The 27,716-nt window shown below is 37.4% G+C and overlaps 1 protein-coding gene across 16 annotated transcripts in view; it reads right to left on the bottom strand.

Annotated features, from left to right (window-relative positions):
• Nucleotides 1-27,681, bottom strand: part of LOC120457125 (voltage-dependent calcium channel type A subunit alpha-1) — a 50,360-nt gene extending 22,679 nt beyond the window's left edge. For 5 of the 16 annotated variants that reach the window (XM_039644347.2, XM_039644343.2, XM_039644342.2 and 2 more), the window contains exons 1-20: nt 27,104-27,681; nt 22,122-22,440; nt 21,902-22,041; nt 19,755-19,855; nt 19,181-19,336; nt 18,894-19,114; nt 18,712-18,815; nt 18,088-18,203; nt 15,644-15,703; nt 15,473-15,577; nt 14,259-14,456; nt 13,679-14,192; nt 12,542-12,877; nt 10,795-11,358; nt 6,650-6,793; nt 6,092-6,293; nt 4,504-4,668; nt 4,289-4,399; nt 4,076-4,159; nt 2,081-2,086 (exon numbers count right to left, since the gene is read on the bottom strand). In XM_039644347.2, coding sequence (XP_039500281.1) covers nt 2,081-2,086; nt 4,076-4,159; nt 4,289-4,399; nt 4,504-4,668; nt 6,092-6,293; nt 6,650-6,793; nt 10,795-11,358; nt 12,542-12,877; nt 13,679-14,192; nt 14,259-14,456; nt 15,473-15,577; nt 15,644-15,703; nt 18,088-18,203; nt 18,712-18,815; nt 18,894-19,114; nt 19,181-19,336; nt 19,755-19,855; nt 21,902-22,041; nt 22,122-22,440; nt 27,104-27,681 — 4,224 coding nt within the window. Of the gene's footprint in view, nt 1-2,080; nt 2,087-4,075; nt 4,160-4,288; nt 4,400-4,503; nt 4,669-6,091; nt 6,294-6,649; nt 6,794-10,794; nt 11,359-12,541; nt 12,878-13,678; nt 14,193-14,258; nt 14,457-15,472; nt 15,578-15,643; nt 15,704-16,521; nt 16,638-18,087; nt 18,204-18,711; nt 18,816-18,893; nt 19,115-19,180; nt 19,337-19,754; nt 19,856-21,326; nt 21,511-21,901; nt 22,042-22,121; nt 22,441-23,113; nt 23,546-26,194; nt 26,283-27,103 lie in introns of those variants that run through there. The other 11 variants (XM_039644345.2, XM_039644348.2, XM_039644350.2 and 8 more) reach the window with 8 other exon arrangements.
• Nucleotides 27,682-27,716: the final 35 nt, after the last annotated feature.

The raw sequence follows: 27,716 nt of genomic DNA, 5'->3' as shown, positions 1-27,716 counted from the left end.
GAATTGAACGATCAAAACCGCAAGTGTGTGAGTGACTCGAGTTAATGATTAGAATCGGAATCAGAATGTGTGTATCTGAAGGTGCAAAATGTGAAATGTGAAACATGCAGGAGATGTAACGACAGCTAATCCAAATCCCTACTAAAAAGTTGCAGTCATGGTGGTGAAAGATGTGAGCATAGCAAAACTGAATGTGGCGGTGTTAAAAAGAATTCTTCTTACGGGGGGCATTAATTTACTTTTTTTATTTTTCTTATTTTTTGGGCGTTTTTTTGAGGCGGGAGTAAGCATATCTGGAAAGCCATCCTCTGTCTTATGATAGCAAGAAACTACTGGCTGAGCCGGCGAAAAAAAATATTACCCAGAGAGAAAACTAGCAGAAGCAGGCGGAAAATGGACTGGGGTTTTCTCAATCAATCACAGACGCAAAAAAAAAAATATATATTGTATATATATTAAACTAAAGACCAGACAGTATTGGAAATCATGCTTTTGAAGAGTCAAGTTTACGATTGTTCAAGATCAACAGAATTCGATAGACGTACTATACTATATGCATGTTAAAAAGTTAATCCAGTCTGAGCCGCAGTTCCTGCAGTTTTTCATGTAAGTACCTCTTTGGTTGGCCTCAATGCAATTTACTCGCCGACTTCGAATGCGACTACTTACAGTTACAGTGTAACAGATCGACTGTTGGGCAGCTCAGCTCAGTTCAGAAAATACCTCATCCGATGCACAAGTTCGATGTGATAATGATGGCAATGATGCTGATTTTGATCTGGCTTTGGTTATATATCGGTTTATATATCGAATAGTTTCTCGAAGCATTATCCAATATCGGATATTCTCAGGTTGAAAAGGGGTTTTGCGTATATATATCTTCTGTGTGTGCATGATGGACAGTGTGAGTGAAGCGTTTATTCGCAACGAGTGTTTTGGGTTGTGTGTTCTGGATTGGTGACGAATGTCGTGAAATTGCAATATCGATTAAACCAAAGAAGTCCATGTGCACTGTTAACCAAACGGAAGCAAGTGGATCAAAACTCGAACAAAAGTTGCATAATACCTATGCATATTGTAGGCACTTCAGCAAATGGACTTACTATTGTAAGACTCGGGTATTACTAACTTATAGGCAGATAACACTGGCTTCCGAATCCTTTAGTTGCTCATAATCTCTGGTATTTTTTATTCAATAATTACGATGAAATTATTTATGAGTACAAACCTTATTTGTACTAACTAAAACCATTTAAAGGCAATTTGTTTTGGAATTATGAGAGCCCTTTTAGATTCAAAATATGAGCAACAATAGGATCGTTAAGATAAAGCCATTAATATTTATATAAAAACTTTGGCCTGCTTATTTGGGATGCTTATTTAAAGGGATGCTTATTTGTAGTTTTTAGTTATTAGTTCTTGAACATTTGTGAAACTTTGAACTTGAGCTTCTAAAGTCCCAAGGATTTGACAACACATATATGCATGGGTCACCCTTTCGCTGTACATTCCACCATTATCTTTTGATTATCGCTTGACTATAAGCCTATGTAAGCAACTTTTTACAGGAGACAGAAAAGACAGTTTATAGGTAACCATAAAATACAGATAGATATAGTGACAGACAGAGAGACACAGTAGCAAGTACAAATCGCAATGTAGTGTGCTATGCAACAGAAAATCGGAATGCCAAATCAGAAACGGAAATTAAAATGAAAATAGGAAATTTAAGCGAGATGGTTTAACTAAGTGAAATTAGTATATATAGTGTCGCACGGAAAAAATGGAGCTAATTGTCGGTGAGTTAATAATTATTGTAGTAAGAACTAAAATGAAACTAGGCAGATGTTCTTAGGCACAACGAAAATGATAGAAAAGTCAATAGTTCATAGTTAATAGTGAATAGTGAATAGTGAATAGAGTTAGAGGATCGTAATTAATAAGCTTTTCTGAAGGTGGAAGGCCATTACTTAGCGTTTTAAGCGTTTTAAGAATCTAAGTTCATCGATTGGTATTGGAATACACATTGAAAACTTTTTGGATAAATGCAAAATCAGTGTAGACAGTGTTTCGTACTTACATCGTGCTGCAGGTTGTGTCGTTTGGTTGTACATGTTGTAATCGATGTTCGGATGTAGTTGTTGTTGATGATGATATATATTGATAGAGATATAGCCACGTTCACACATACACGGACACCGGCCACCGGAAGCCGGCCACATGTGTGTGTGTGCACGTGCAAGGATGCGATTATGCATGTGTATATGTGCGTGCACGCGGTTGATTAACAGACACACAGTAGCAGGACATACACATACACATGCATGGGATTGGTTTTGATTCGATTCGTTCAGATGTTCAGATGATGATCATATATTTGGAATCATTTGAATTGTTGATCGATTGTTTGATTAATTTGGTCGATTAATTCGATATGTTGATTGATTCGATTTCATTCGATTGGGATTCCATTTCAGATTTCGATTGATTTCATTTGATTTTTGTTCACATTTTGCATATAATAATCGTTTGAATTTGAATTTGATTGGTTCAGTGAGTTGATATATAAATATTTTGTTTTTTTTTTTTCATATACAAATTCGTTGGTGATTTGGTGGCATTGGTGATTGTGGTAGTGGATCGGTGGATCAGTGGATCAGTGGATCAGTGGTACAGTGGTTGGTGGTGGTTTTTGGTGATCGAGAGAGACATATATAGAGTTTGTTGCACATTCATTGCATTTGGTATTTGTAATTACATAGATGGTATTGTTGTTATTGGTTGTTTTTATGTTGTTGTTGTTGTTGTTGTTTGTGTTGAAGTTATTATTGTTTGAACGAACGTTGATTGAATTCGATTTCAATTCATTCCCGATGTGGCCAATTGCAAAGGACATATAAAACGTGAAGTTCGCATATATAAATTATACATTATATATAAGATAATTGTACACCAGTGTATAGATGTGGAGATTTGCGTGAGTTATATATATGAAATTACACATTTTTTGAGATGTGTGCGTGGGTTTTTTGGATTGTTGTCGTTATTGTGTAGATATATATTTATATATATCATTGCGTGAGTGATTATTATATATTTTATGTAATTTTATATTTTTTTTTTTTTATTTGCATTCATCGAAACATATTTTTGGATTGATTCGGATTGGGTTTTCCCGATTTTGAAACCACATTTGGTTTTTGGTTTTCGTACATAAATAAATATGGAAAAGGAAATCAAAAAAGATATATGATTATTAATTTCTGTAATTTGTGATGTTTTTGTTTCGTTGTTGTTTAATTTGGTTATACTGATTGTGTGTATTCCTTATCATATTCATAAAAATAACCAAATGAATTTGGGTATCGGTGTTTGAATGTAAAAGGATAATTGTAAAAAACATGTTAAAACAGTGGGTGTAAAACTGTACTGTCCTTGCCATCTGTGCATAGTGCCAAATCCTGACTGTTGCGCTGGATAAAAATACGACTTAATGCTAAGTGCGGTGAAGGCCCGCAAATAAGTGTATTAGATATATGGTTTAAAAGTCCGCAAAATCGGACGAACTCAGCTGATTGGCTGATTCCCCCCGTTAAAGAAGCAAATCGCTGGAAGGGTTTTCAAGAGCCAGATCCAAAAGCTAATGACTCTTGAGAGATGCTAACTGGAGCCAGCAATTTTCAACATTTTTCAAATCTTTACCCCTGATTCTCTGAATGTCTGGAATAAAATAGTTCTTGGCAAAACAACATTCGTGCGCATGAGCCTAACGTTGGTTGCGAAATTATATAGACTTAAAGATACACCCGAGACATATATGCACATACGCATCAGGGTAATCATATAGATACTTATTAGATATTTTCTTCTTTCTTAGTTGCGTGTACTTGTTATAAGGTGTGCTTGTGTCGTAGTTCAAGTGTGGACATGTATCTTGGCAAAATAATGAAGCTAGATACATTTGTTATTAAGTTTGGCATAACATTGTTTCTTGTCTTGCATAACGGCACAGAAATCGAACACAACAATAATATGTATGCTCTGGGTTGTGTGGTGACAAGCAACTGATAATTACCCCGAATTCCATCCAAAGTGCATCCACAATGCTGCCCAAAACGGTGATCAAATCGAATATGTTCCACGGGTCCTTGAAGAAGTTCTACAACGCGATCAAATTCAGAGTATGTATTAATATGCAAAGTACTAGCATTTAATAAGTAATACAAAGAGTCATAAGGAGGTAGCAAGATCTTTTACTTAGGGATATTCATAATCAAAAAACACTCACCTTAACACCGAATCCAATGATTTTGAGCACCGTTTCCACACTGAACATGCCGGTGAATCCCATGTTGATGTACTTCAGCGCCTTTTCGTACATGTCGCCCTGATTGTGATACTGTGGGGATTAACAAATGTGATTAGATGCAATATAGATATACATTTTGATGATTTACATGATTGAAAGCATATTGCAGGGAGATCAGTAGACCGGGAACTTACCTTCATCATCAGCAAAAGGGTATTGAATACGATCAACATCATAATGAAGTACTCAAAGGGCGTGGACACCACAATGCGCCACACTTTATACTTGAAGGTGTTCCGATTCTTGGGCATATAGCGTTCGAGGGGACGTGCTCCTATAGTGAAATCGATGCAGGATTTCTAGAGTGAAGAGAAATGTAATTATGCACATGAATTTCGCATGTCCTTGAAGTGACGCTCGTGGCTAAATGCATTGCACAATACAAATGCATTTGGTACCAAACGTTAACTAGGGTGTCTTAACGCCTATATGTTTTGAAAGCACATCAATTCGAGTACCAGTTTCTAATTCTATATACACACATTAATCATCAACATCGATTTAAACCACTACATTTCGACACCAAATCAAAGCAAACTCAAAATGAAATTGATACGTTCATATGGTTTTGAAGCAAAATAATAAGGTTCTACCCCCGTTAGTTAAAGGCGAATACATTCATTTAACACATGCCCAATTTGAAATATATGGTTTTACTTTCGAGGATGTGTCTGTATTTGGAGGGCACAAAATCACAGGGATCACCCGTTAAAAGTTTAAACTAATATTACACTTTTCTTACGATATTTCCACTACCGGCGGATGTTTGTAGAATGCATACTTACAATCGTCTGTGTTCGCGATTTGGGATTTGATGGATTTGACGCGTTTGAAAAGCTTTGGCAACTGACTTTACGATACAAATCGTTAAATATTCCAAGACTACTGGGGAATATTTAAGGACTATCGTGTGTGAAATGATACATCTCTATTTTCCGGTAAATGTTCACTATTTATATCAAAAAGGCAACTAATCGAGGCTTCTAAGCGAATGTTCAATAATATTTATATTTATATGGGGACTAGGGTCTAAACTCGTTTTGAGGCCCACCAAAATACACGTGGATCTAAGGGCGGATCTATACGCAAATGTATTCAAACACATATTTTAAACATATATGTATATAGAAAGAGTGTTTGTTTTTTGTTTTTGTAGGGGGGGTGTTATTGGGGATCATCCACAACGAAGGGCGAGAAAAAGCAAGGCAAACATTTTGAGTACATACGAGTACGTGTGGAGCTAGACTAGGATTTGGACACATTCGATGTACGAGTAGAGTATTTGGCTCAGTGTACTCGGTGTACAGTGTGTACTTGTTGTGTTTGAGTTGGAGTTCGTTGACTTATAGGTATATATAAGTATATTCTTGAAAAGTACTAGTAGTTTGGGGGGTAGTAGTTAGCAGTAAGTAAGTTAGTAGTAGCAGTTGTGGTAATGTCGATAGCGGGCTTTACGAGTTAGTGAAATGTACGTGCAAATCAATCAATCAATTCATTAAAAATCAACTTTAACATTGTTAATGTTTTTTTTTTTTTGGTTCTTTTTTTTTTTGGGCAGGGGGGCAGGGTGTTTTACATATACGACAAGCAGTACATTACACACACAACACACACATAATTTATAAGCACAGAGAGAGAGAGAGAGAGAGAGAGTGAGACAGAGAGAGGTAGAAATGCGGACTCACATATGTAGGTATTACGGGTCGGATGGGCGTGGCTCACCTGATTTTTGTCAATTTCGCCATCTTGTAACTCAGCTTCGCCTTGCTCTTGAAACGTAATAATAATCAAGGCCACGAATATGTTGACGAAGAAGAACGGAAATACAATAAAATACACAATATAAAATATGGACATTTCGATCCGGAAATTTTGGATTGGACCCCTATCTTCATAAGTGGCAGCCATTGAGTGTTGCAAGACCCTATTTATCGGTATGATCGCAGTTCAATCGGTATCGGTATCGATTTCGAGATCGATATGGAATGCGTTTGTCGTTGGTTTTTGTACACAGATGTGTGTGGATGGACATTCAGGTGCAGTTGGTATTGTGTTGTGGATTGTTGAAGAAAGAGAGGCAAAAGATATTAGTTAGCTATGTCTTCCATTTCGATTTGCTCATCCGACAGATAGACAGAGAGTTCGATAGACAGGATACAGATACATATTACAATTCAAGATATATAGATTTAGATGTAGATGTAGATGTAGATGTAGATAGAGCGGGGGGAAGTATACATAATCGATCTTATCAGTTAGAACAACAACAAATTGGCTTACTGTGGCCATCCCTCGCCGGTCTGAACGGCGAACAGGGTCAACATCGCAGCGGCCACATTGTCGTAGTGGAAAGCCCGCGGTTTCCAGACACGTTGCTCCTGTTTTGGCAGCAGCTCGTCCTCCTCGTACTTGAAGTAGTAGCCCCTTTGGTTGCGTTTTTAAGCGTTTTTTTGTTTGTTTGTTTTCGGTTCATTTAGGGTTTTCATGTTTTCATGTTTTCATGTTTACGGTGTGGTTCAGTCAGTTATGTGGATTTATATTAGTAATTTGATTGAGAATCATTGAGAAAAATACCAACATAAGGTTTGCACAATAAAACACTAAGTTCGAAACAGAAAATTGGCAATGAAACTAAAGTTTGGCAAGCATCTAAAAACTGAACAGAACATCAATTGGGAATCGTTATATTGTACTATATTTTCTTTCTTTTCTTTATGTTTTGTAGCTTTTGAAATCTTAATGGCGTGGTGAAATGATTTGAATGTGAAATATATGTGGAAATCGAAGTCTAGTAAACAGAACGACAGTTAGTTTTCTATAGAAACACATACTGGGGTGCCGTCAAAATCGTATTGTGTTATAGAATTTTGCTAATGACCGCATATATGTACTACCAATCCTTAATATATTTTCGGACACCCCTTGAAGAGTTGAAGATGAATGAATTTTGAGATGGCACGATGGTTAGTCAGTGGTGCAAGAAGCTGCTGTCACATCTACAAACTGCATTGACCAAGTACGAGTGTGCAAATTTGACTTGGCTTAGGAGAGATCAACCCAAATCAACACTCGATACGGTCTTGAATAGGAGGGCGTACAAATAAAGAAATGCTCGAAAATCACTACATACAAGAATGAAAAAAGAAACGAACTAGTTCTAAGCCCATTACCCGTGGAATGGATGAATGGAATAAAATCTATGGGTCGACTTGGAGCTGTGGATCAAAAGTAGAGCTCCCTCTTACTGGCACTACGTGGTTCGTAGTTCGTGGTTTGTGGTTTTTGGTTTGAGGTTTTTGGTTTGTGGTTTTTGGTTCGTGGTTTTTGGTTTTTGGTTTTTGATTCGTGGTTCGGCACGTTGTCGGTTCGGTGATGTGTAACAAAGCAGCTGCGCTCAAATGAATGGGCTCTCAACTTGAATTCGAAATAAATCAAGCTAAACTACACACCTAGTTTATTATAAAAATGTAAAATGCAAATATTTAGGTGCCAAGGTATATGTACGAGTATTCGACACTTTAGCTGCCTTTGAAACTGCACAGGTTCTATTTACCTAAAGTTTTACTCGAACCGATTGGAAATTTTGTAGTAACTCGAAAAAAAATTAAATATATTTATATAAAGTTTCATCGCTGGCGGCGTATAGGCGTGAGTGTAGATGCTAGTGGGCGTTGGGATGTACGTGTACATATGTATTGGTTTTTTTTTTTCTTTAAGTAAAATTTTTATTGGTTTTGATTTTGGTTGTCAATTCGGGTTGACCGAAGTTATTGCATACGAAGGCCAAACAGCTAAAACAAACCGATACTCAATGGCTTTTGGTAGTCGTTGAACGTCCATCGGTTGCAACGCGAGTATCGGACTTTGTTTTTCACTTCTCAACAGCGTCGAGTGTAAGATAATAACGCGGTGTTACATAATAATAATATAATAGACATAATGATACTCTTTACACACACAAATAACTTGGGAAAGAGCGCTCGTCATCTAGTTGGATATAGTCTACTGCAAAATGGTTACGATACCTACGATAGCACTATTCGTACAAACCGAAAACTGTCTCCTTTTATTATATTCATATATTCATATATTTCTTTATTACTTTTCTGTTTCTGGAACAGATCAAAAGACTGGCACTGGAACATACAAATAATGGCGTGTATGCATGGATGATGGCTAGATATTGGGATACACGTACTACTTGGCTTGGAATAAAGAGAACTTGGAGTTAAAAGGAAGCCAGGAAGCCAGGAAGCCTTGGACAAGAACTTGCATTCGAAGTGTACAGGTGGATAGGTGGACAGGTGGACAGGTGGGTCTTCTTGAGGTTGAGCTTTGCAATATCCGAACTGAGTTACCCTATCTAGTTGTCTAGTCTAAAGCGGTCCGTGGACTGCTATGCGCGTGCTTATTAAGAAATCTTCTGGTAGTAATATGGACTCTTTGGTATTTGGATAATACCCAATTGCAAGTAAAAATGAAACATTTAAATATTGATATAATTTATATGGTTTTAAGTACACAAGCTAAACGCGAAGACTCTTTTGCTAGTTCCATTGGTATTGGTGTTAACCGAGCTTTGATTTTAGGTTTGTGAAGACAACATATACAAACATACACTGATACGTCTGATAACTGATTAAATATACATATATAAAATAATTATAGAAAATTAGGCGTAACTGGTAAGGTATTTTTCAGGTGGCAACTAGAAACTGTAGGTTTGCATTTCTATATCACAGATGTTGATTCGAACGCATTTTCTCTCTATTTCATATGCTTTTTATCAGTCACTTTTTGATTCGGTTGGTTTTTCTCTTTTTTTCTTTTCTCTTTCTTTTTTGCCTTTTTTTCTCTTCAATTTTTGTTTATGGTTGATTTTCGTTTTTGTTTTCTTTTTCTTTTTTTTTGCTTTTATTGTGTTGTTTTTGGCCCGTTTAATCGCGTGACTGTTAATTAGACAAGTCAGGCAAGAAAAACATGGCGAGAAACTATAAAATGCTACTCTTACATTCTGTTAAATCAGTGCACCTTTTTTGGTTTCATGAAAACAAATATGATAATAGAACAAACATAAGGGCAATAATAATGCTCAGGTTAACGAAAACAATCGTACAACACACATACAAAAAACAAGAATGGATCTGGAAACTTATATCCTAAATGCTCTCTATTGGGACCACTTTAAATTTACACATAAACGTGGGCATTTTTAGTTATATACACTAGGAGGACTTGAGATTATCTAACAAAGATAATGATTAACCTGCTTTTGCTCGGTATTTGTTTGGTATTACTGATCCTATTAAAGCTAGTTTGAGTCTTGCACTCACAACGAGGGAATATTTGCTAAACATCAATGTATTCGGAGTTTGGAAAGTGTTGTGTAGGCAAAGCACTCCTATGAAATGCAGCTGGCCTTGAAATATTACTTAATTGATAGTATTCGATTCTCCCATCACCTTAAACCACACGTTGTCTCGGTTTCTCATACAGCTCTAGAACAGTTGTGCAATACCTTAAATGAGTTAACTATCTATCTGTAGAAAGTAAACGAAGTTGCACCAGGTTTTTACTTCTGCCCTTTTAAGTAGGCAACATATATTAGCATAATCACTAGACCTAACATTTATAGCTAAACACATACACATACATATGTATAATGATGCATCGGGTCGATGTGGAAGATATTTACTTTTCAAATTACTCACTTTACTTCTACTGCATACATGGTTTTTAAGAAAACATTTAAGTGAAATTATTCGCTACAGCAGCTAGTTAAGTCTTATAAACTATTGCACAGCCGACCAGTTAAAAAGATATAAAACAGAGCCAAGGCACTTTTCGATGGGTGATGGTAGAGGGTGGTACTATTTTCTTGAACATAGCTATACATGTACGTGTAAGAGCCCAGAAAAATATCGGGAAATGTACGTACGAGTGGATGGTATGTGTTTTTGTTCTTTCTTCTCGCATCTATAAGCTACATATGTTCGAGGTATTTTCAAACATAATCATCTAGTTGTATAAATGGACCTTAGACAAGGAAACACACAAATGAGCAATTAGCAAGAGAGACAGATAGAAAGACAGTCATAGAGAGCGTGTTTTTGTGGTAGAAAGTAGGGAGAGCTAGAGCGCTACAGTGTAACGCGACTATACGAGATTGTAGAGGGTTAAATGATCGAGATGGTAAATCAGAACGAAAAAAAAAACCAAAAGTAGCGATCACTACGGTGGGACAATGAGTATCAGAGAGGCCGGGATACCTACGGCAATAAGGATGATTCAATAATAGAACAATAGAACTTAAGATCGAGACAACATTTGAAAAATCAAGAATAATAAGATTACAAAGAACTTAGGTAAGCGAACGAACAGTTTTGGTAAACTTGAAATTGAAATTGAATAGAAATGTTACTTACTGGCACTCTGCGGAAGTATGTTTACTTTCGTCCGTACAATGAAAAAATTTTCCATTGAACAATTGTACTCCAATAACAGAAAATATAAATTGAAACAATATGTACACGATTAGAATGTTAACAACATTTTTCAATGAGTTCACGACGCAATCGAACACGGCTTTCAATTTCGGTACACGCTTAATGGTCTTCAATGGGCGCAGTACACGCAATACCCGTAGCGATTTAATAGTCGATAAATTTTGTCCAGCGCTGCTACCGCTCATATCGAAACCGAAACTAACAGCAGCGCATATAACGACCACAGCATCCATAATATTCCAGAATTCTCTTAAATAGCTGCCAGGGTGCAGGATCACACCCAAGTCTACAATTTTCAGCAACATTTCTATCGTGAATACGCCGGTAAATGCATAATCGAAATAATTCAATATCTTGTTTCGCCTCGAGTTCTCACGAACGGGATCTTCGGCTGCTAATGCTATTGATGACATTGAGATGACAACCATAATGAAGAAATCAAAATATGGTAAATTAACCACCCAATGGGCGCCGCGTCGTATGCTGTATAAGTCGTACGTTATCGTTATCGTTATCGTTATTTTCATTTTTAGATTTTTTATATATGATTTTAGATTTTGATTTGATCGAATTTCATCATCGGTGGATAGGATATTTCATAAATATATATCGTAGATATAGATTTTGCGTTTAATCATGTAATCAATTAGGATCATGGTCGTATTTTTGCATTCAGGATTGCGTCAAATTCGGTGGCAGTTTTTGTTTTGGTTTTGATTTTATAGTTTTGATCAGTTTTCATTCGAAATTCGGTTTGGTGTGGGTAGAAAATTTCAAAGATTTTTGTTCAGGTTTCCATATCAGATTCCGATTGTAATTTTCGCATTTTTGATTCGATTTTTTGGATGTTTTTTTTTTTTTGTGGGGCAACCGTTCATTTTAATTAAATTTGTTGATGGTTTTGAATTTTTTGTCATCGTTCCAATTTCGCATTGAATTTGTTTAGGTTTTGATTTAGTTTATTGTTTGTTTGAATTTTGAGATGAGTTCGTTGTTTATAATGAATTGTTGTTGTTGTTGTTAAGCAGTTTGTTGTTGTTTGGTTCGAAGTGTCGATGATTTGTTAACAAAATTGTTGCGTTTTTTCGAGATGATTTTGTGGTGGTGGTTGATGGTTGATGATGGCGATAATAGTAGTCGGATATTGTGGTTGAATATATTTACAAACACATGTCAATTCATTAATTTGTTTGTTTGTTTGTGTGCAACATAAGATTGTAATCCAAAACAGGAAAACAGGAAAAAAGGTAAAAAGAAAAGAGTATATCGCATCAGTAATTGATTAAGTTGTACTACGGTTATAGTAGTTTATAAGATATTAGAATATGTCATTGGCTATGGATGATATACGTAGTAACTAGAATAGGATACTGTACAATATGGATAGGGAATACTTCTATAGAACCCTTTTGATAAGCTTTTGATAACCTTGAAAACTGGATCATGGCTACACAATGATCAATGCATCATTACAACAAACAGAGAGTGTTCCAGTAGTCTTATTTTCGGGATTGGATTCGAAAACGGGATTGGATCCTGGAAGAGACTCGATTAACTTAACTCTAGGATGGAACCCTATCTGATCTGAGCACTACGATTGAATGACCCATGACCTATGACCCCGACCATGAGCAATGGAAAGTTGATTGAGTGATGGAATATTTACGGATTGGTTGGTGATAGTATAAACATCGATGAGTAGGGCAGCATCGGCTTGGGACCCTCGGTCACCTCCTCCTCCTCCTTCTTCTCCTCCTCCTTCTTCTTGCCCTTGGACTTGCTGGGGGCGACAGCACCGTCGCCATTCTCCACATGAACTCCATCCGCCTGGAGGGCCTCCATCTCCTTCTCGAGCTCCTGCAGTTGTTTCTCTTTATCCTCTTCGACTTGTTCCTCTTCGGCTGCTGTAAGTTCTTGGGCATTCGCCAAATTATCAACGGCGATAGCCAAGAACACATTCAATAGCGTGTAATTTCCGAAGAGTACCAAAACGATAAAGTATCTGTCGAAAGAGCATCAAGAACACACAAAAAACAATCAGAGTTGAACACACTCAATTGTATCAATCTATTTTTGGGGCATTAGCTCAGGAGAGGAACCTCCTCGATGATATGAAACTCAAAAGATACGTCAACGTGTGCTGGGAAATTCTTAAAAAAACGTAATCGGGAATTAATTGTACGGCATTTTGTGGGGGCTGTTTGAAAACTGAGAGGCAACTACGTTTGGTTTTGAGAAATTCATTCTTTCTGTTTTTCTGTTGCATTCCTGTAAATAGAGATGAGATTGAGAATAGACAAAGGTATAGCGTTTAATGGACTGTACAGATTCATTATCAAAGACCAAAGGTTCTCTACACTTACGGATTAATGGGTATTCACGATGAATGATATAGTTAGTGGGTGGCTTGATTGGCGGTTTGGTTTCTTTTTTGTATTTTTGTTAACTTGCGCTTGCAGAATTTTTTGGTGAGTAAAATTCTTCAAGCCTGTAAGTCTGAGGTCGATTGCACACATTAATGGTTCGACGTTCAATGAATTGCGAATATGCTCGCTTGGTTGGAAGTATCATTAACATTATCTAGCGCTATCATTTCGATTTTTGATAATTAGGGATAGAGGGGCGGCAAATAGAATCATAATCCTAACGTTTTTGATCGAGATCAAAAGGTTTTCCATAGTGCGTTAACTACATTTACCTTTACATATACATGTACTTGTTTGTTTTTAGTTTTCGACTGGCATACATACAATGCACATGATAGAATGATGGGTACACGGAATACAACAAAACTTAAACTTACATAGAGTAAATCATTCCTTTCTGCGCACCACCCTGAGAAATGATGCCCTGGTACATGACCTCGTTCCAATCTTCGCCAGTGAGGATTTGGAATACAGTCAACAGTGCTATCGGGAAAGTGTTAAAATTCGTTTCGGGCGTGGCTCCGGGCAGATTGAACTGGCCGCCAAACAACTGCATGCCCAGTAAGGCGAATATAAGGATGAACAAGAAGAGCAGGAACAACAATGAGATGATCGATCTCATCGAGTTCAACAGTGAGATGACTAGATTGCGCAGCGACGACCAGTACTTGGTGACTTTGAAGATGCGCAGCAATCGCAGGGCACGCAGCACAGACAGACCGAACGAACCGCCTTTCACCTCGGACCAGATCACTTCGAATATCGAACCACTAATGACAACGCAATCAAATCGGTTGAACGACGACTCAAAGTAGATGCGGGGCCCCAACGCGTACATCTTGATGAACATCTCCGACATGAACAGTCCCAGGAAGATGAATTCAGCATAGTCTGTAAGACAAAAAATTCCATTATCCAATGGGTTATCGATTATCCATTATCCATAGTGATACGTACACAGAAACTCCGTGAGGAACGAGGGCTGGCCGTAATGCTCGACGGCAACGCAGACGGTGTTCAGAAAGACGAGGACGATGACGAACCAGTAGAACCACTGCGTCTTCACCGTGTGCCGGATCCAGAAACGAAACCTCTTCTCCGCCCGCCAGAATCCAGTACAACTTCCTTGGGGTTTCGAGCGCGTTTTGAGGTAACCTACAGAGAACAGAGATCGCCAGCCAATCAGTTGGGAAGCCTTTTAAATCTATGATTATATCTCCACCTATGATTACAATCAGGCAAGTGTGACCTGCGTTTAAATACGTGTGCGATGCACTTCAAAACGATTTAAAGAGCTCTTACTCTTGCTGTGTTTTGAAACGCACAACGCACTGTAGGCAACAATTAATGTACTCAAATATAAGGCGAAAGATGTATGTGTTTTTGTTGATCGTAGCGATAACGAGTATGATTGACTATTTGTTATAAAGACGACGTTGTACAAGTGCGAATTGTATTGTTTTGGGTGGGCACTATCTCTATATTCACTTTGTCCTTACGATTGTTGTCTATAAGTAACTATGTAAGGTGCTCATTTTCAATAACAAAGATCCCTCAGTTGACTTTCTACCCTCACTACCTCGCGATAGTTAATGTTCGTTATGAGTTAATTATATTAATTAATAGGTTTTAGTTTACTAGTATTTATGTAGATTGTATACCCCACATACATATAATACCAACTACTTTCTCATATTTACACAAGTGAGAAGATTACGTATATAGTATTTGTTATAGAGTTGCTGTACGATGAGATCAATGAATTGGTTTAATTCTAGTTAATTTGTTAGCACATTAAATGGGATTTTAACTATCTGACGCTTGTGCAGATTTTTCACTTGGTGAAAAAATAAATAATAATTTACTTACACATTTCGATAATATTCAAGGTAAGAATTACAATTTCGTTTGTTGTAGTAAGTTCAAACATAGAAATAAAAAATGTATTAATTGCACATCGAAGTTCCTTAAAACGCAATGCAATAGGAAAACTAAAAACTAAAGAGTTCAATTAAGTTTGCAGCCAATCGTTTTGGTTTCGTTTATTGGTTAATTGCTTTATCCCATCAAGCAACCATTTCATTTCATGGATTGTCTTTTATGTTGTTTGTTATGTTTGTCAATTATATAGAAATGAGCTCATCGAACACTATTTAAAATATCTTTCTTACCATCGTCTCCGTAATCTTCCTCCGCTTCCTCTTCCTCTGTATCTGTGGACTTGGATTTTCCCAAGCTTTTCAGCTTTTTCCGCTTGGCAGCATTTCGTCTTCGAGCTAAAGGGAAAAATTTTATGATAAAATATTATATGGGTGCTATGATTAAAATTTCATAAAACTCACCCTCCATTATGTGCATTTTCTCCTCTTCGGTTGTTCGCTCCTCGGCCAGGATAACCTCCTCTGAAATAGCATCAAAATGCAGTGATTGGTGATGGGTCACAGCGGGGAAATCGATTTGATCAACACATAAGCAGAGGGGATATATGTACATTATAGTCAAAATGGTCAAAATGTGGGTATATGTTTATATATTGGGGCGGCATGAGGGATATGTGTCCATATTTCCACGAAAACTATTTTAATTCGGAGTATATTGAGGAATTTATTCACTTTCAAATTTGGCAATGTATAGATAGATAGGTTCGAGGGTTTCAAGTCTATGAGGAAAGGGATGCTAAGAATGTGCCAAAAGTGCTGGCTATTAAGAAACATCTCAATACAACGTATATTTTATTTTTATATCATCTTAGGTATGTATGAATATATCGTTAATTTATATGAAAATGATATAAACGATATACAGTTAATGTATCTTTCAGTGAAGCAATGATATTGAAGAAGAATCACATATTGGGCATTTTTTTTTTTAGAATCCTGTTGCAGTTTGGAAATAGGATTTAATAATGATTATCGACCAGCTTTTGGTAATCTACTATAGTTTTCCTATTTCCCATTTCCATTGAGTTTAGTTTAGTTTTATAGCCATGGAAAAGGACCTCATTTAAATGTTGGCATATACTTCGTTTTTATAATATATATGTACATATGGATGTGGATGAACATGGGGCGAGTGGTGTTTAAATTTTTATGTTTGTATATATTTGTGTGTGAGAATTGTTTGTTGTATGATTTTAGTCATATTGTGTGTGTGTGTGTGTGTGTGTGTGTGTGTGTGTATATATAGATTTACAAACAAGAAATAGGGGTAAATACTATACCAGCTTTACAAATCCATTCAACATAGCCGTTCAACTCTCTTTCTAGTTGCTGCTGCCTTCTAAGTTTAAGAAACTCTTGTCTATTTTCTACTTTTTCTCGTTCTTTTGCGAATTCACTACAAAAAATAATTAAATAGAACGTGATAAACCAAAAAACAGGATTGATTGATTGCTAAAACGATCATGTATGCTTTGGTATTACAATATCAAAGTTCACACCATACTTTCGTCATTGTTTGTTGTTTTTGTACGAGTGTAATCAACAGAGAAAGAAAAACTTAAGGATTCGTAAAATGAAAATATGCCAGTGCCTTTTTTTTTTTGGAAAACAACAAACGGGCATCAACAGAAAGTTGAAATTATTTACTGGAAATGGAAATAAAGCAACAGAAATGCAATTTAACACATATATATTTATTGCGCCTCCGCGACGGGACCCTTCAATGAGGTCAAAAGTCAAGGGAAAATATATATAAAAGAAGGGAAAATGTGTTAGATTATATATGTGTGCATACAAGCAAATATGAAATGATTTATTTGTATTCGGTGGCGACAAATAAATATATAGAGAATGATGATGCCATTGCATCATTGCATCATCGGGATTTCACGCTAAATTCAATAACTCTAAATTTTCCCTGGTTCGCTGGGAGTCTAGGAGTCTAGGAATCTAGGAGTTTAAGAGTCTCTGAGTCTGGAGCGATGATACATTTTGATGGCGATAGTTTAGTTGGTAACCAGGGACAGAACATATTGAAAGGTGGGTGCACTGCTCTATCAGTGTATATAGTGTAATTGGGGAGTGTACTATATAGCCGAGATATCGAGAACGAAAACGAGGTCGAGACTCAACAACAAATCACGAGTCCGCTGGCGGGGATTGTATATAGGTAAGTAAGTAACTGGAGGTTAAGATGGCTAACTGCAGTTGAAATAGCTATGCATTTGGTTAGTTTGGTTTGGGGGAATTCAACTTTATCGCTATGGTAGTAAGAATCGGGTTAAGTGTGTGGCAAAATGCAGAGAATATAATACGCATTACGCACTGGAGAGTATATGGATTAGATTATTGGTTGTTTGGTTTGGTTGGTTGGTAGAAACTATATAGTGGGGTGAACGGCATCTCGCAGTTAATATTTGAATAATTCGGTTCATTGGAGGTACATAGTAGTTGTATTGTATTGATTGATTGTAAGTAAGTAATTAAGTTTTTTTGGGTACCAGAACTCTTTGCAGCCGGGGAATTGCTTGCGATCTATTTAAGAATACATAACTAGCAGTAAATCAAACACGTTCTTTATAAACTGGTTAAGGAAGTACAAAGTATGGGTCGGAGTTTGGTTTGCTTTTTGGTTTAATTAGTTTAATTTGATGGGTGTTTAACGCAATGAACTCGGATAACTCGGATTCGATAGCATTAGCATACGAGTAGACATATTTGTTCTGTATTTGGCCGATAATAGTTAGTTAATTAGTTATAATTGCAGGTTGTGTTTGTATGACGTTCGGGTTGATTATGGCAGTTTACTTGGTTGCACTTAGATATAGAGATCTAGTTGTATAAACCTGCTTGTGTGATCCAGTCAAGGTACGAGACCATTGCTGTCTGAAACATGGCCCGAAAGCGGCATTTTTGAAACTCCATGCGACGTTCGACACGATTTCGTTCGTTCGAAAACTCTCTGAATTCGGGAATACGATAGTTAAATGCATTGAACATAATTTCGGAGAAATCAAAAATATACATATACATATATATAACCAAACGTACAAGTTGAATGCAAATCAAAATGACAGTATATCGAACACGTACATACATATATTTCAATCGTCCGGCCACAGGCGCAATATTTTTCATAATTTACAGCCAAATGGAGTTTTTTTACTTTTTATTTTTTTGGCACCATGCACGTAGCTCTACGTAAAACCGATATATACATATGTATAATCTGGCAATTGGACACTCGACACTCTCTTTACATTTAATCTTTACAAAAATATTTAAATATTTATTCCATATCGAAATGATCTAAACATATGTATGCAGTATTTTCAGATCCCATTTATCCATTTTTTTTTCTTCATCTTTTACTCAACAAAAATCGAATTGAAATCATAAATAGAACGTAATGTGAACTGGTGTAGAAGTGGGCTTCATCGTTAACATAAAGCAATTCGCGATCAACTTACCCACTAAGGACACCAAGAACTAAGTTGAGCATAAAAAATGAGCCTATAACTATAAGAGGCACGAAATATATCCAATTCCATCCTGAACCTAATGCGTCGTTGGTCTGCATAGAAGTTGAAGTAGAAGTAGTAGTAGTATCAGTTAGGATATAGATAAATAAAGATCACTGATTGTGACTTACCCAATACAGTATTGCCGTCCAGCCCTCCATGGTGATACATTGGAATACGGTCAACATGGCAAATCCGATGTTATCGAAACTCGTGATACCTGAATTTGGTCCCTCCCACTTCTCCAGACACATGCTCGTGGTGTTGTTGCATACGAAGGAGCCGGCGGCCTTTTCCAGGATGTTGTCCGTGTTGCAAGGCGTCTCTGATTCGCCCTCCTTCACTAGTTTGTCTGCTCAAAAAAACAGGAACAGGATTAGCTGGGATCGCGAAACTCTAGCATTTGATGGGATATTACTTGGATCTTCTAAGCTATAACAAGTCTTATGCAGTGCGCCCGAATAAAACTCGAGTCCAATGATTGCAAAAATTACGATTGCAAACAACACCAAGAGACCGATTTGCAGTAAAGGTGCCATCGCCTTGATTATAGATTTTAAAACTACTTGTAAACCTGTTGACGTTGCCGTTCATCCGATCCAGAAACGATTCAGTTGATTCGGTTGATTGGTTGAGTTGATTGGAGAAGATGGACGTTGGATTAGAAAGATGTGTATGCTGGGTATGTGTTCACATTCAGGACATGATTGTCGCAGCTGGAAAGCTCCACGACAACCATGTGCCACAAAACAACCATTCTAGTCAAAAAAGAGTACGTTTCAAACGAAAATCGAAAACTAAGTGGTGGCAAAGATGCAGGCTCTTCTCACACACAATTCCCACTCACTCGAACTAGAAATCAGAAATCAGAATCAAAAACAGTCTCATTTACGCACACTTAAGAGTCTGGAGCAAGGTTTGGGGTATCAAAATCAAGAATTAGAACAGAAGGACAACAACGACATGTAGAATTAAACAGAGGAACTACTCACTAGGAATTCCAGACACTAATTTTAAGGGCCGTAGCACACGAATGGCTCTAAGTGTTCTTAGGTCTACCTCGGGCCCTATTTGTGGGTACTGTGTCATGAATCTGTTTGCAGACGTTAAGCGATCGAAATGAAGTTATATATTGATTAGCGATACACAATGTATACAGATCAAAAATATCATAGAGATCATATAATCATAATTGGAATAATTGGAAGATCGAAATCATACGAGTACAAAACAAAAGTTCATATGTATTGTGCAGCTTAAATCGAAACTTGAATCGAAAGCAAGAAGCAACCAAGAAGTGTACAAATTTAAATAACTTAAGTAATCCAGAGTAACGTTTAACGCGCGGTTAGTTCATATTTTTCGCACACACAATGGGTAACCCAAGCGAAAACGCAGAATAGTTTATCTTTGCTCTCCTTTCCAATATTCAATATTTCAATATTTAATATTTTCTGGCATTCACATACATAAATTGTATATTGGAGAGCAAATATAAACTATGGTTTTGGTCAGCTATGGAGTAGAATATGAGTTATAGCTATCATTTAAAATATAAATTCAATCTAATGCTTATTACATACACACTGCTTATTTCAAAGTTCTAGGAAATTTAAGAGAATATTCTAGGAAATTTAAGTGAATATTCCCTTTAACAGACACAAATTTGTGATGTATAAAATCAAATAATAAGTTGAACACATCTACAATTGACTAAAACTGATTTTGGTCAGTCGCTCTATGGTTTCTATAGTTTTATATATAGATGTAAACTTATCATTTATGTGCCAGCTATTATCGGAAATCAATAATATTCGCTATTATTCTACCACCTTTAAAAGGGGGTTTATACATATGTGGCTTGCAAGTTGCGATCTATTTTAAATCGAATTGACAGGTAACTTGAATTATAGTCATGGAATCACACATAGTTATACAGAGCCTTTAACTCACTTATATGTAGCTAATTGTTATAAAGGTTATATAGTCGAAAGCACTACAAAACATAAAGAGTATACAGCTATATATATTTATAAATCCATAAAGAACTACAGAGTGTTAGCCACGAAATATATGTTTTTTAAAGTTGAATTTTTAAGCTCTTAAATTCGTGGCTAACACTGTACACGAATTTATTTATTATATAAACCTACGAGATAACACATTGCATCCTACTGATGCCATCTATAATTGAATAATGCTACCGCTTTCCTTCTTAAAATTTATTTTGTTTGAAAACATCTATAACAGTTTTGTTTTGAGAATCATAGAACATCGAAAGCTTGATCGAGGTCTAAAGTTATTTTATAACTACTTAATGTATAACTATTAAATATATAATAACACTATTTTAGCATCTAATTTGGTTTCTGTTAATGCCGTTTTCGCTACGCCTATTCCAATTAAGTTCAGGATGAGGATCCATGTAAGTTAACTAGCTTTTTCGAGTGTAATTTGTTTGGTTAATATATATGTTTACTGAAGAAAACGATGTATTATCTGGCCTAGGTTTTGGTTTTGTAGCAACTAATGGTTTGTTTGGCTTTTGTTGGCAGATGTCTTACTTGGAATTCGGGATACGAGCTTCAGTGGGCGTAAAACACGAAAAGATCGCAACATACGCAGGTCAACATCTATATTGGCCTCAGCAAATATCGTCATGGCTCTGCAATTGGCATTGATATTTGCCATTTCGAGTTTGTTACACGCATTTAAACATACGGGAGAAGTTGTTAATACAATCGCTTACTTTATCGCTTATATCTATGTATATGCTTTAGTTTAGAAAGTGGTCTTACCGCAACACCAAAAAATATTGGGCACTTAATAACTAAATACATATCGTAATGTAGAATTTATGGAGTGTACAATTTTAAATAACAACTTACAACTAAAGTTTAGATCTATGATGAATCGAGAAAAAGTTACTTCGCTTTTCAAAAGATTCAGAAAATCTTTGGGAAAACGTGTTCTTCGAATTCATAATGAATCAAGACATATATGTACATAGTTGAAATTGGTTTGGATTGAACAAAAAGATAATGCTTGCACGGCGTGGAGTTTTAAAATCGATATTATTTGGAAATAAAATTGGTGCATGTGCTTGAAATATGTAAATATAGTTTGGTTCATTATTTACCCCGTAACTACAACGAAAAAATCCATGATGTTCCAAATATTCCTGAGATAGGAGTGTTTATGCAGAACAAGCCCTAAGGCGAGGATCTTGAGCGACGCTTCTACACAGAAAATGCATAAAAAATAGGCCTCCGTTTTTTCCTAATTAATTAATGGCCAAAACGTATATTATTAGGTGAATCCGTTTCAGCATTTCAGCATAGCAAGCATATCCATCTTACCAATTTTTGAGCCAATACTGTCTTGTCGCCCCCTGGCAAGTGCTCCTCTAGTGCCAACACAACACAGTTGGCTATGATTGTCAATAACACAGCGTATTCAAAGGGCGGCCATTCTATGATGAATCGTGTGTACTTTCTAATTGGGTTATCCTCGGTTAGAATAAACAATGACGTCGGACCACCACCTGGTGGGTTTTCCTCTTTTTTCGGGCCACCCATTCTATCAGCTAAGCGATGGGCTCCCTTTCGATCCAAGTGCCCCCCGCCTAAGGAGTCCTGTTGATGCTCTGCTTGCACTACTTCCTGAGCCGCTTCCAACCTGTATGGATGAAGGATAGAGTGTGAAATATTGATGTACTGCCTACGTAGGACTACTTAGGCTATTCCTATTCATTTAATCGCGCTTAGGGCTGATTTAAATCAAATTATTCGCTCAACAACGACATATAGTATATACTCATATCATATATATCACAGCTAAATCATAGCTTTTAGATATTAATTTAAAAATGTGACCTAGTTTTATAAACTCAATTCTTGTTCTAAATAAACAACAGTTTAAATGATATAGTTATAGCTTTCTGAAATATAAAATAATTTATAGAATTATTACTTATACGCCATTTAGGTGGTGATTTCGGTCTCTTCATATTTTATATTTTGCATACATAACGATGTAGGCAATGTTTTATTTTGGTTTATAAATAAATATTAGTTAATATGATACTTAAAAGAGAAAGTCGTTTATATTGTGCCTAACAAACAGCGCAAGGATAAATTCTGAAGCACAAATGCTTTGTTTTATGTCTTAAATATCAGAACTATAACAAAATAAACGAAGAACATATAAACGTATTGCAATTCATTTTTATAGCTTTAATTCGGAGCCATAAAGTGAAAGAAACCTAAGAATCCTGTTCTAAATCAGGACAGCAAGCTATTGGACTTCAGAATTCATAATATTTTTAATTAGATGAAGGGGTGGCACGTACCGTCACTGTATCCAATTTCTGATACTTTTGTAACGACCGCTCGGCCATAATTATATTAAACAAGGTCAACCACAATACGCATTTGTCGGGAGTGACACGCCGTCCGTATGGAACGATAGCGGCAACTGGACATTTAGCTCGCGAGTCCGATTGACTGTTGCTGGTGATTACTGGAGGATGTGGAGGATGTTGTTGAGGCTGTGGAGGATGTTTGGATTGGAGGCTGGACGCTGAAGGATTCCGGGTGCGAGTCCTTTAACTTCCTTAGCTTCCTTCACTCGCGTCCTCGTCCTGAATCCCTCGATCGTTGACTTCTGCTTGGCCGTTTGTCTGCACGTATCCCTTTGCCGTATTTATCGCTCTTTGAATCGTAGTCTTTCTATTATTCATTAGCTATTCCGCATTACCACTGTGTTATTTATTGCACTTGAACTGAATATGGAAATTACAAATTAGACGCCATTCACACACGCACACTTGATTGTAAATAAAAACTGGTCAGATTTCGGAATCTGTTTTTTTTTTTTGCTTGCGGCGGTTTTGAGTGTTTCAATGTTGTGCTACTTATTTTGCCAACCGATAATTATGATGCGCTCGGGTCAATTCAGTTCATGACCTATTGAAAACATGCTCATACACTCGCGCACGAACATATACATACATATGATTGGATGGGAATGACTGCGGTGTGGGTATGGGTATGGGCATGGGAATGTGGTTACTTAGGTGCATACGAAGTGCATGGCTGGTGTTATTTGTGTACCTACTAATAAGTGGGGTGTATCTATAAGGAAGCAGATCCAGAACATTTCAGACTGGCTATGGCTGTGGACACGGTGTACAGATAGATGTGATTATTTCGGTTATTGGTATAAAATTCCATTACTGGAACACGCCATGAATGAAAAACGTTAGGGGATGAAAAAGTCAGAGGCTGAGAGACGAGAGACTGGCACACATACAAATGCATGTGTATGGGCCACCAAAAAAAAAAAAAAAGCTCAATACACTCGCACACGCACACATATACACGGGCTGTGGTGAGTTGCGAAACGGTGAGATTCCGAGTTCCGAATTCCGACTGGAAGGATTTTGAAAACTTGTTTACCTTTTTCGGAGTAATCTTGAATTAACAAATCAGCGAAACAGGCGGTGGTGCTATTAACAAGGTTTTAGCTTTACAGCTATGTGTGGATTAATCAAATGTTTTGATTTAGTTAGCTGATAACAAGAATTGGCATTTGCAAATTTCAACTCTCGCCATTCCATCCACACACACACACACACACGTGCCGGCAGAAGCTCTCTCTCTCTCACTCTCTCTCTCACGCTCTTTTAGTTTCAACAATCACTGGGTCACACCGATAACGATAACATCGCAGCCACAAATCGCTTGCCTACTTTTAAGGGCCCAGTAAGTCTGGTTGCGTTTGCATTTAAATTAACTATTGGCCTATTTTAAATTGCGCATTTTCAATTGCGCAAAGCAATGGCTTTTCTTTAAAAGCAATATTTTGGTTAACAGGGTACATTTACAGTATAAATCCAGCTCTTTTTTCCCTAGTGACGTCACCAGGCACAGTTGTCTGCAGTTTTTTTTGTATGTTGACGATGTTTTTTGGAACGAGTTTGGGTTTAGGAATGGGCAGAAGCTATATACATATATATCTGTGTGTCTGACTACAATCGGGCCACAGTGAGACCAACGAACCTGTAATTGCCAAAAATAAACAGCAACAATGACACACTTGCCATCGCCGCCCCCCTTAACTAACGCTTTTTGTTATTTTTTCTGGAAATGTTACACTTTTAATGGGGCTTTAAGAAGGACCAACTAACTGAAATGTGATATATCGTTATTCTTTAGTTACAGAGCACACAACTACCACAATATTTGCTCATATGCTCGCATTCAATTCTACATATTCATATGAGCATTGTTCAAAGAACAGAGACAAACAAATTTTTCACTTCCGTGAAGAGAGAAGAACATCATTAGAATTCGTTTCCGGTATGGAAAAAATATACATATGTGCATGTGTATGTGTGTGGGTTGGGAAATTTACGACTAGTAAATATTTGTGTGGGCTGGGGGAAATATAGTTAATTTAAATATTCATTTGGGGGGGTGCTTCCTGCTACATCGCCTCAATTCATTCACCTCGAAAGTGCGTGTACACGTCACAAAAATAAACGATAAACCGATAGGCTAAAACAGCCGAAAACTCCATATCTCCTTTTCCTTCAGCTTCAGCTTTAGCTTTAGCTTTTCCTTTCGCCTTTCGCCTTTCCTTTTCCACTTGCCACTTGCTACTTGCCACATCCACTTCCACTTCCATTCACCGCAATATATAGCACCACCGACGCAACATTCCGCCCGTTGTGCTACCGACCCGCTGACCCAATCCCAACCACTATATATATAGCTATATATATGCATATGTATATGTATATGGATATGGATATTTGTGTGTGTGTGTTGGTGTTGGTGTGTGGTGCGTTCGTTCGTGGGGCTTGTTAACTTTAACTTTTACAACTGTTTTTTAAGGATGGCTACGGTAATTGGGATTGGAATATATATATGTACATATATGTATGTGGCTAAAAATAAAAATTAGATCTGGGTGCCTGGAGAAGCACAATCAGAGGTCGTTTATTGGCTTCAGTAAGCCCGAATAATGCTTTTCACTTGGTTTCCCGATTTCTTTTCTTTGCTATTTGTGCTGCCCTCGCCGCCATTGTCGCCAATTCGACGTTTTGTCATTGGGTTTTTACACGATTTTCACGATTTTCACGCTTTTCACGTTTTTCCGACTATATTTCTTGTTCTTGGTTTGGATGTTTGTAGTGTTATTTTCACCACTCGACCCGAATTCGGATGCCAGCGCACACAACATTCGAAATGTGAAATTTTCACAGCACTTTTGAGCCCGCATTGCGAGTGATTTGCACTTGATTTCTTAACACCATGCATTGATATTCAGCCACATTTGGATTGTAGCATAATTGCTGATTAAATGGTTGAGCACGAATTGAAAATAAAAAACAAAAACCGCTTCTACGGGAGCTGACAGCACCGACTTTGTCTCACCAGTTGGACGAAAAACTCAACAAAACGCAAGACTTCAACTCGGCGACTTTGTATCACATACTACCACATCGCCAGGGCCCACACACACGCACAAAGGGCAAAAATATGGGGAAAAAAATCCACCAGCCCTGCGCTCTGCGTCCGCCCGAAAGCTCAGGTCCAAGCTCCAGTTCAAGCTCAGTTGCAGGGGTGGACACACTGGCCAGTGTAGCGAAAGTGCAAGGGAGAGCGCATGCGTGTCCTCTTCAGCTCTAGCTCTTCTTGAGAGCATTACATTCGTTTATTGAGCTTTAAGCTCCGCTTGCTTTTCACTTCTATGAAGCAAAACTATCGAACTTTCGAGAAATCGGCTTTTCAAAAGCCTGGCTTAGGAAGTACTTTCTAAATTGAAAAGAAGAAGGACGAAGTTTAACCTACTTAGCTATCCTTAGATGCTTTTTTTACTTTGCAAGGATGCTGCTTTACTACTGTTTAAAATTTTTGATAAAGCTTTAAGCTCTGCATGTTTTCAACCCCTAATAAGGAAAACCCCCGCCTTGTCGATATATCGGATATTTGAAAACGCGGCTTTAACCAAATTTTAAAGGCTCAAAGGGGCTACCATGTTTGACCTAATTAAAATGAAAGTATACAACTTATTTTACCCCTTATCCCAAAAAAAAGTTAACTTTTGGCGCTTCAACAATTTTAACCCTTTGTACATTTCAATAAGCCCTATCTATAAATATTAATTAATTTATCAAGAATCCATGCTATCTATAATAAGTTATATCCACGGACTATTATGGTGTAAAAATCAGTTTTCAGTTAGGTTTCAATACTTGTTCAAAGTTAGAATGATCTTTTTAAAAGAATATTAAGTTTAAAAGGTTAATATGTGAGTTGAAAGTGGTACTTACATTAGGTCGCCTAGATTGGGTCGCGTCTGGACAAGAGCAAAACTTTCCGGAGCCCGGCGCCTTTTGCTGGACCCTTGGGAGCCGTAGTGCGTGCTCCGCCGGATGACGCCATCGCCGATGATGGCAATATTGTCATCCAGGCCGTTGATGTTGCTAATAGTCAATCGCGCCATAGGAGATGAGCCCCTTCTGCGACGAGCTCCCACTCCGCCCAGCATTCTGGGTATCGGTGAATCGAACTTTGCAATGCGCGAAATAAACTCCAAATATGGCCATTTCTGTAAAATATTCACTACCAACCGGGCACGTTCACAATTCGAAAGAGTTGCACTGGCCAGCGGATCTTCATCGATTGCGGATTGCAAATTGCGGATGTCCGGAGACGAAGGGCCCAGAGCCCCGGGTGTGATGCACCAGCTGCCACGGTCCGGACGGAACTGAACTGAACTGAACTGATAGTCGATGGCTACGATGGCTACGTTTGCTGTCGATGCCCCAACAGCCCAGCAAGATAGATAACAGAACAGATGGCGATGACGACGATTGCGGCTGATGACGTGCTTGATAGTAGCCAGCATATGCGCAGTGCAGTCTGCTGCTGGGCTGGTAATTA

The sequence above is a fragment of the Drosophila santomea genome, chromosome X (genome assembly GCF_016746245.2).
Source record: "Drosophila santomea strain STO CAGO 1482 chromosome X, Prin_Dsan_1.1, whole genome shotgun sequence".
In the NCBI taxonomy this organism is placed as follows: domain Eukaryota; kingdom Metazoa; phylum Arthropoda; class Insecta; order Diptera; family Drosophilidae; genus Drosophila; species Drosophila santomea.
The sequence above is the reverse complement of the archived record's forward strand: the minus strand, read 5'-3'. Positions and strand labels throughout refer to the sequence as shown.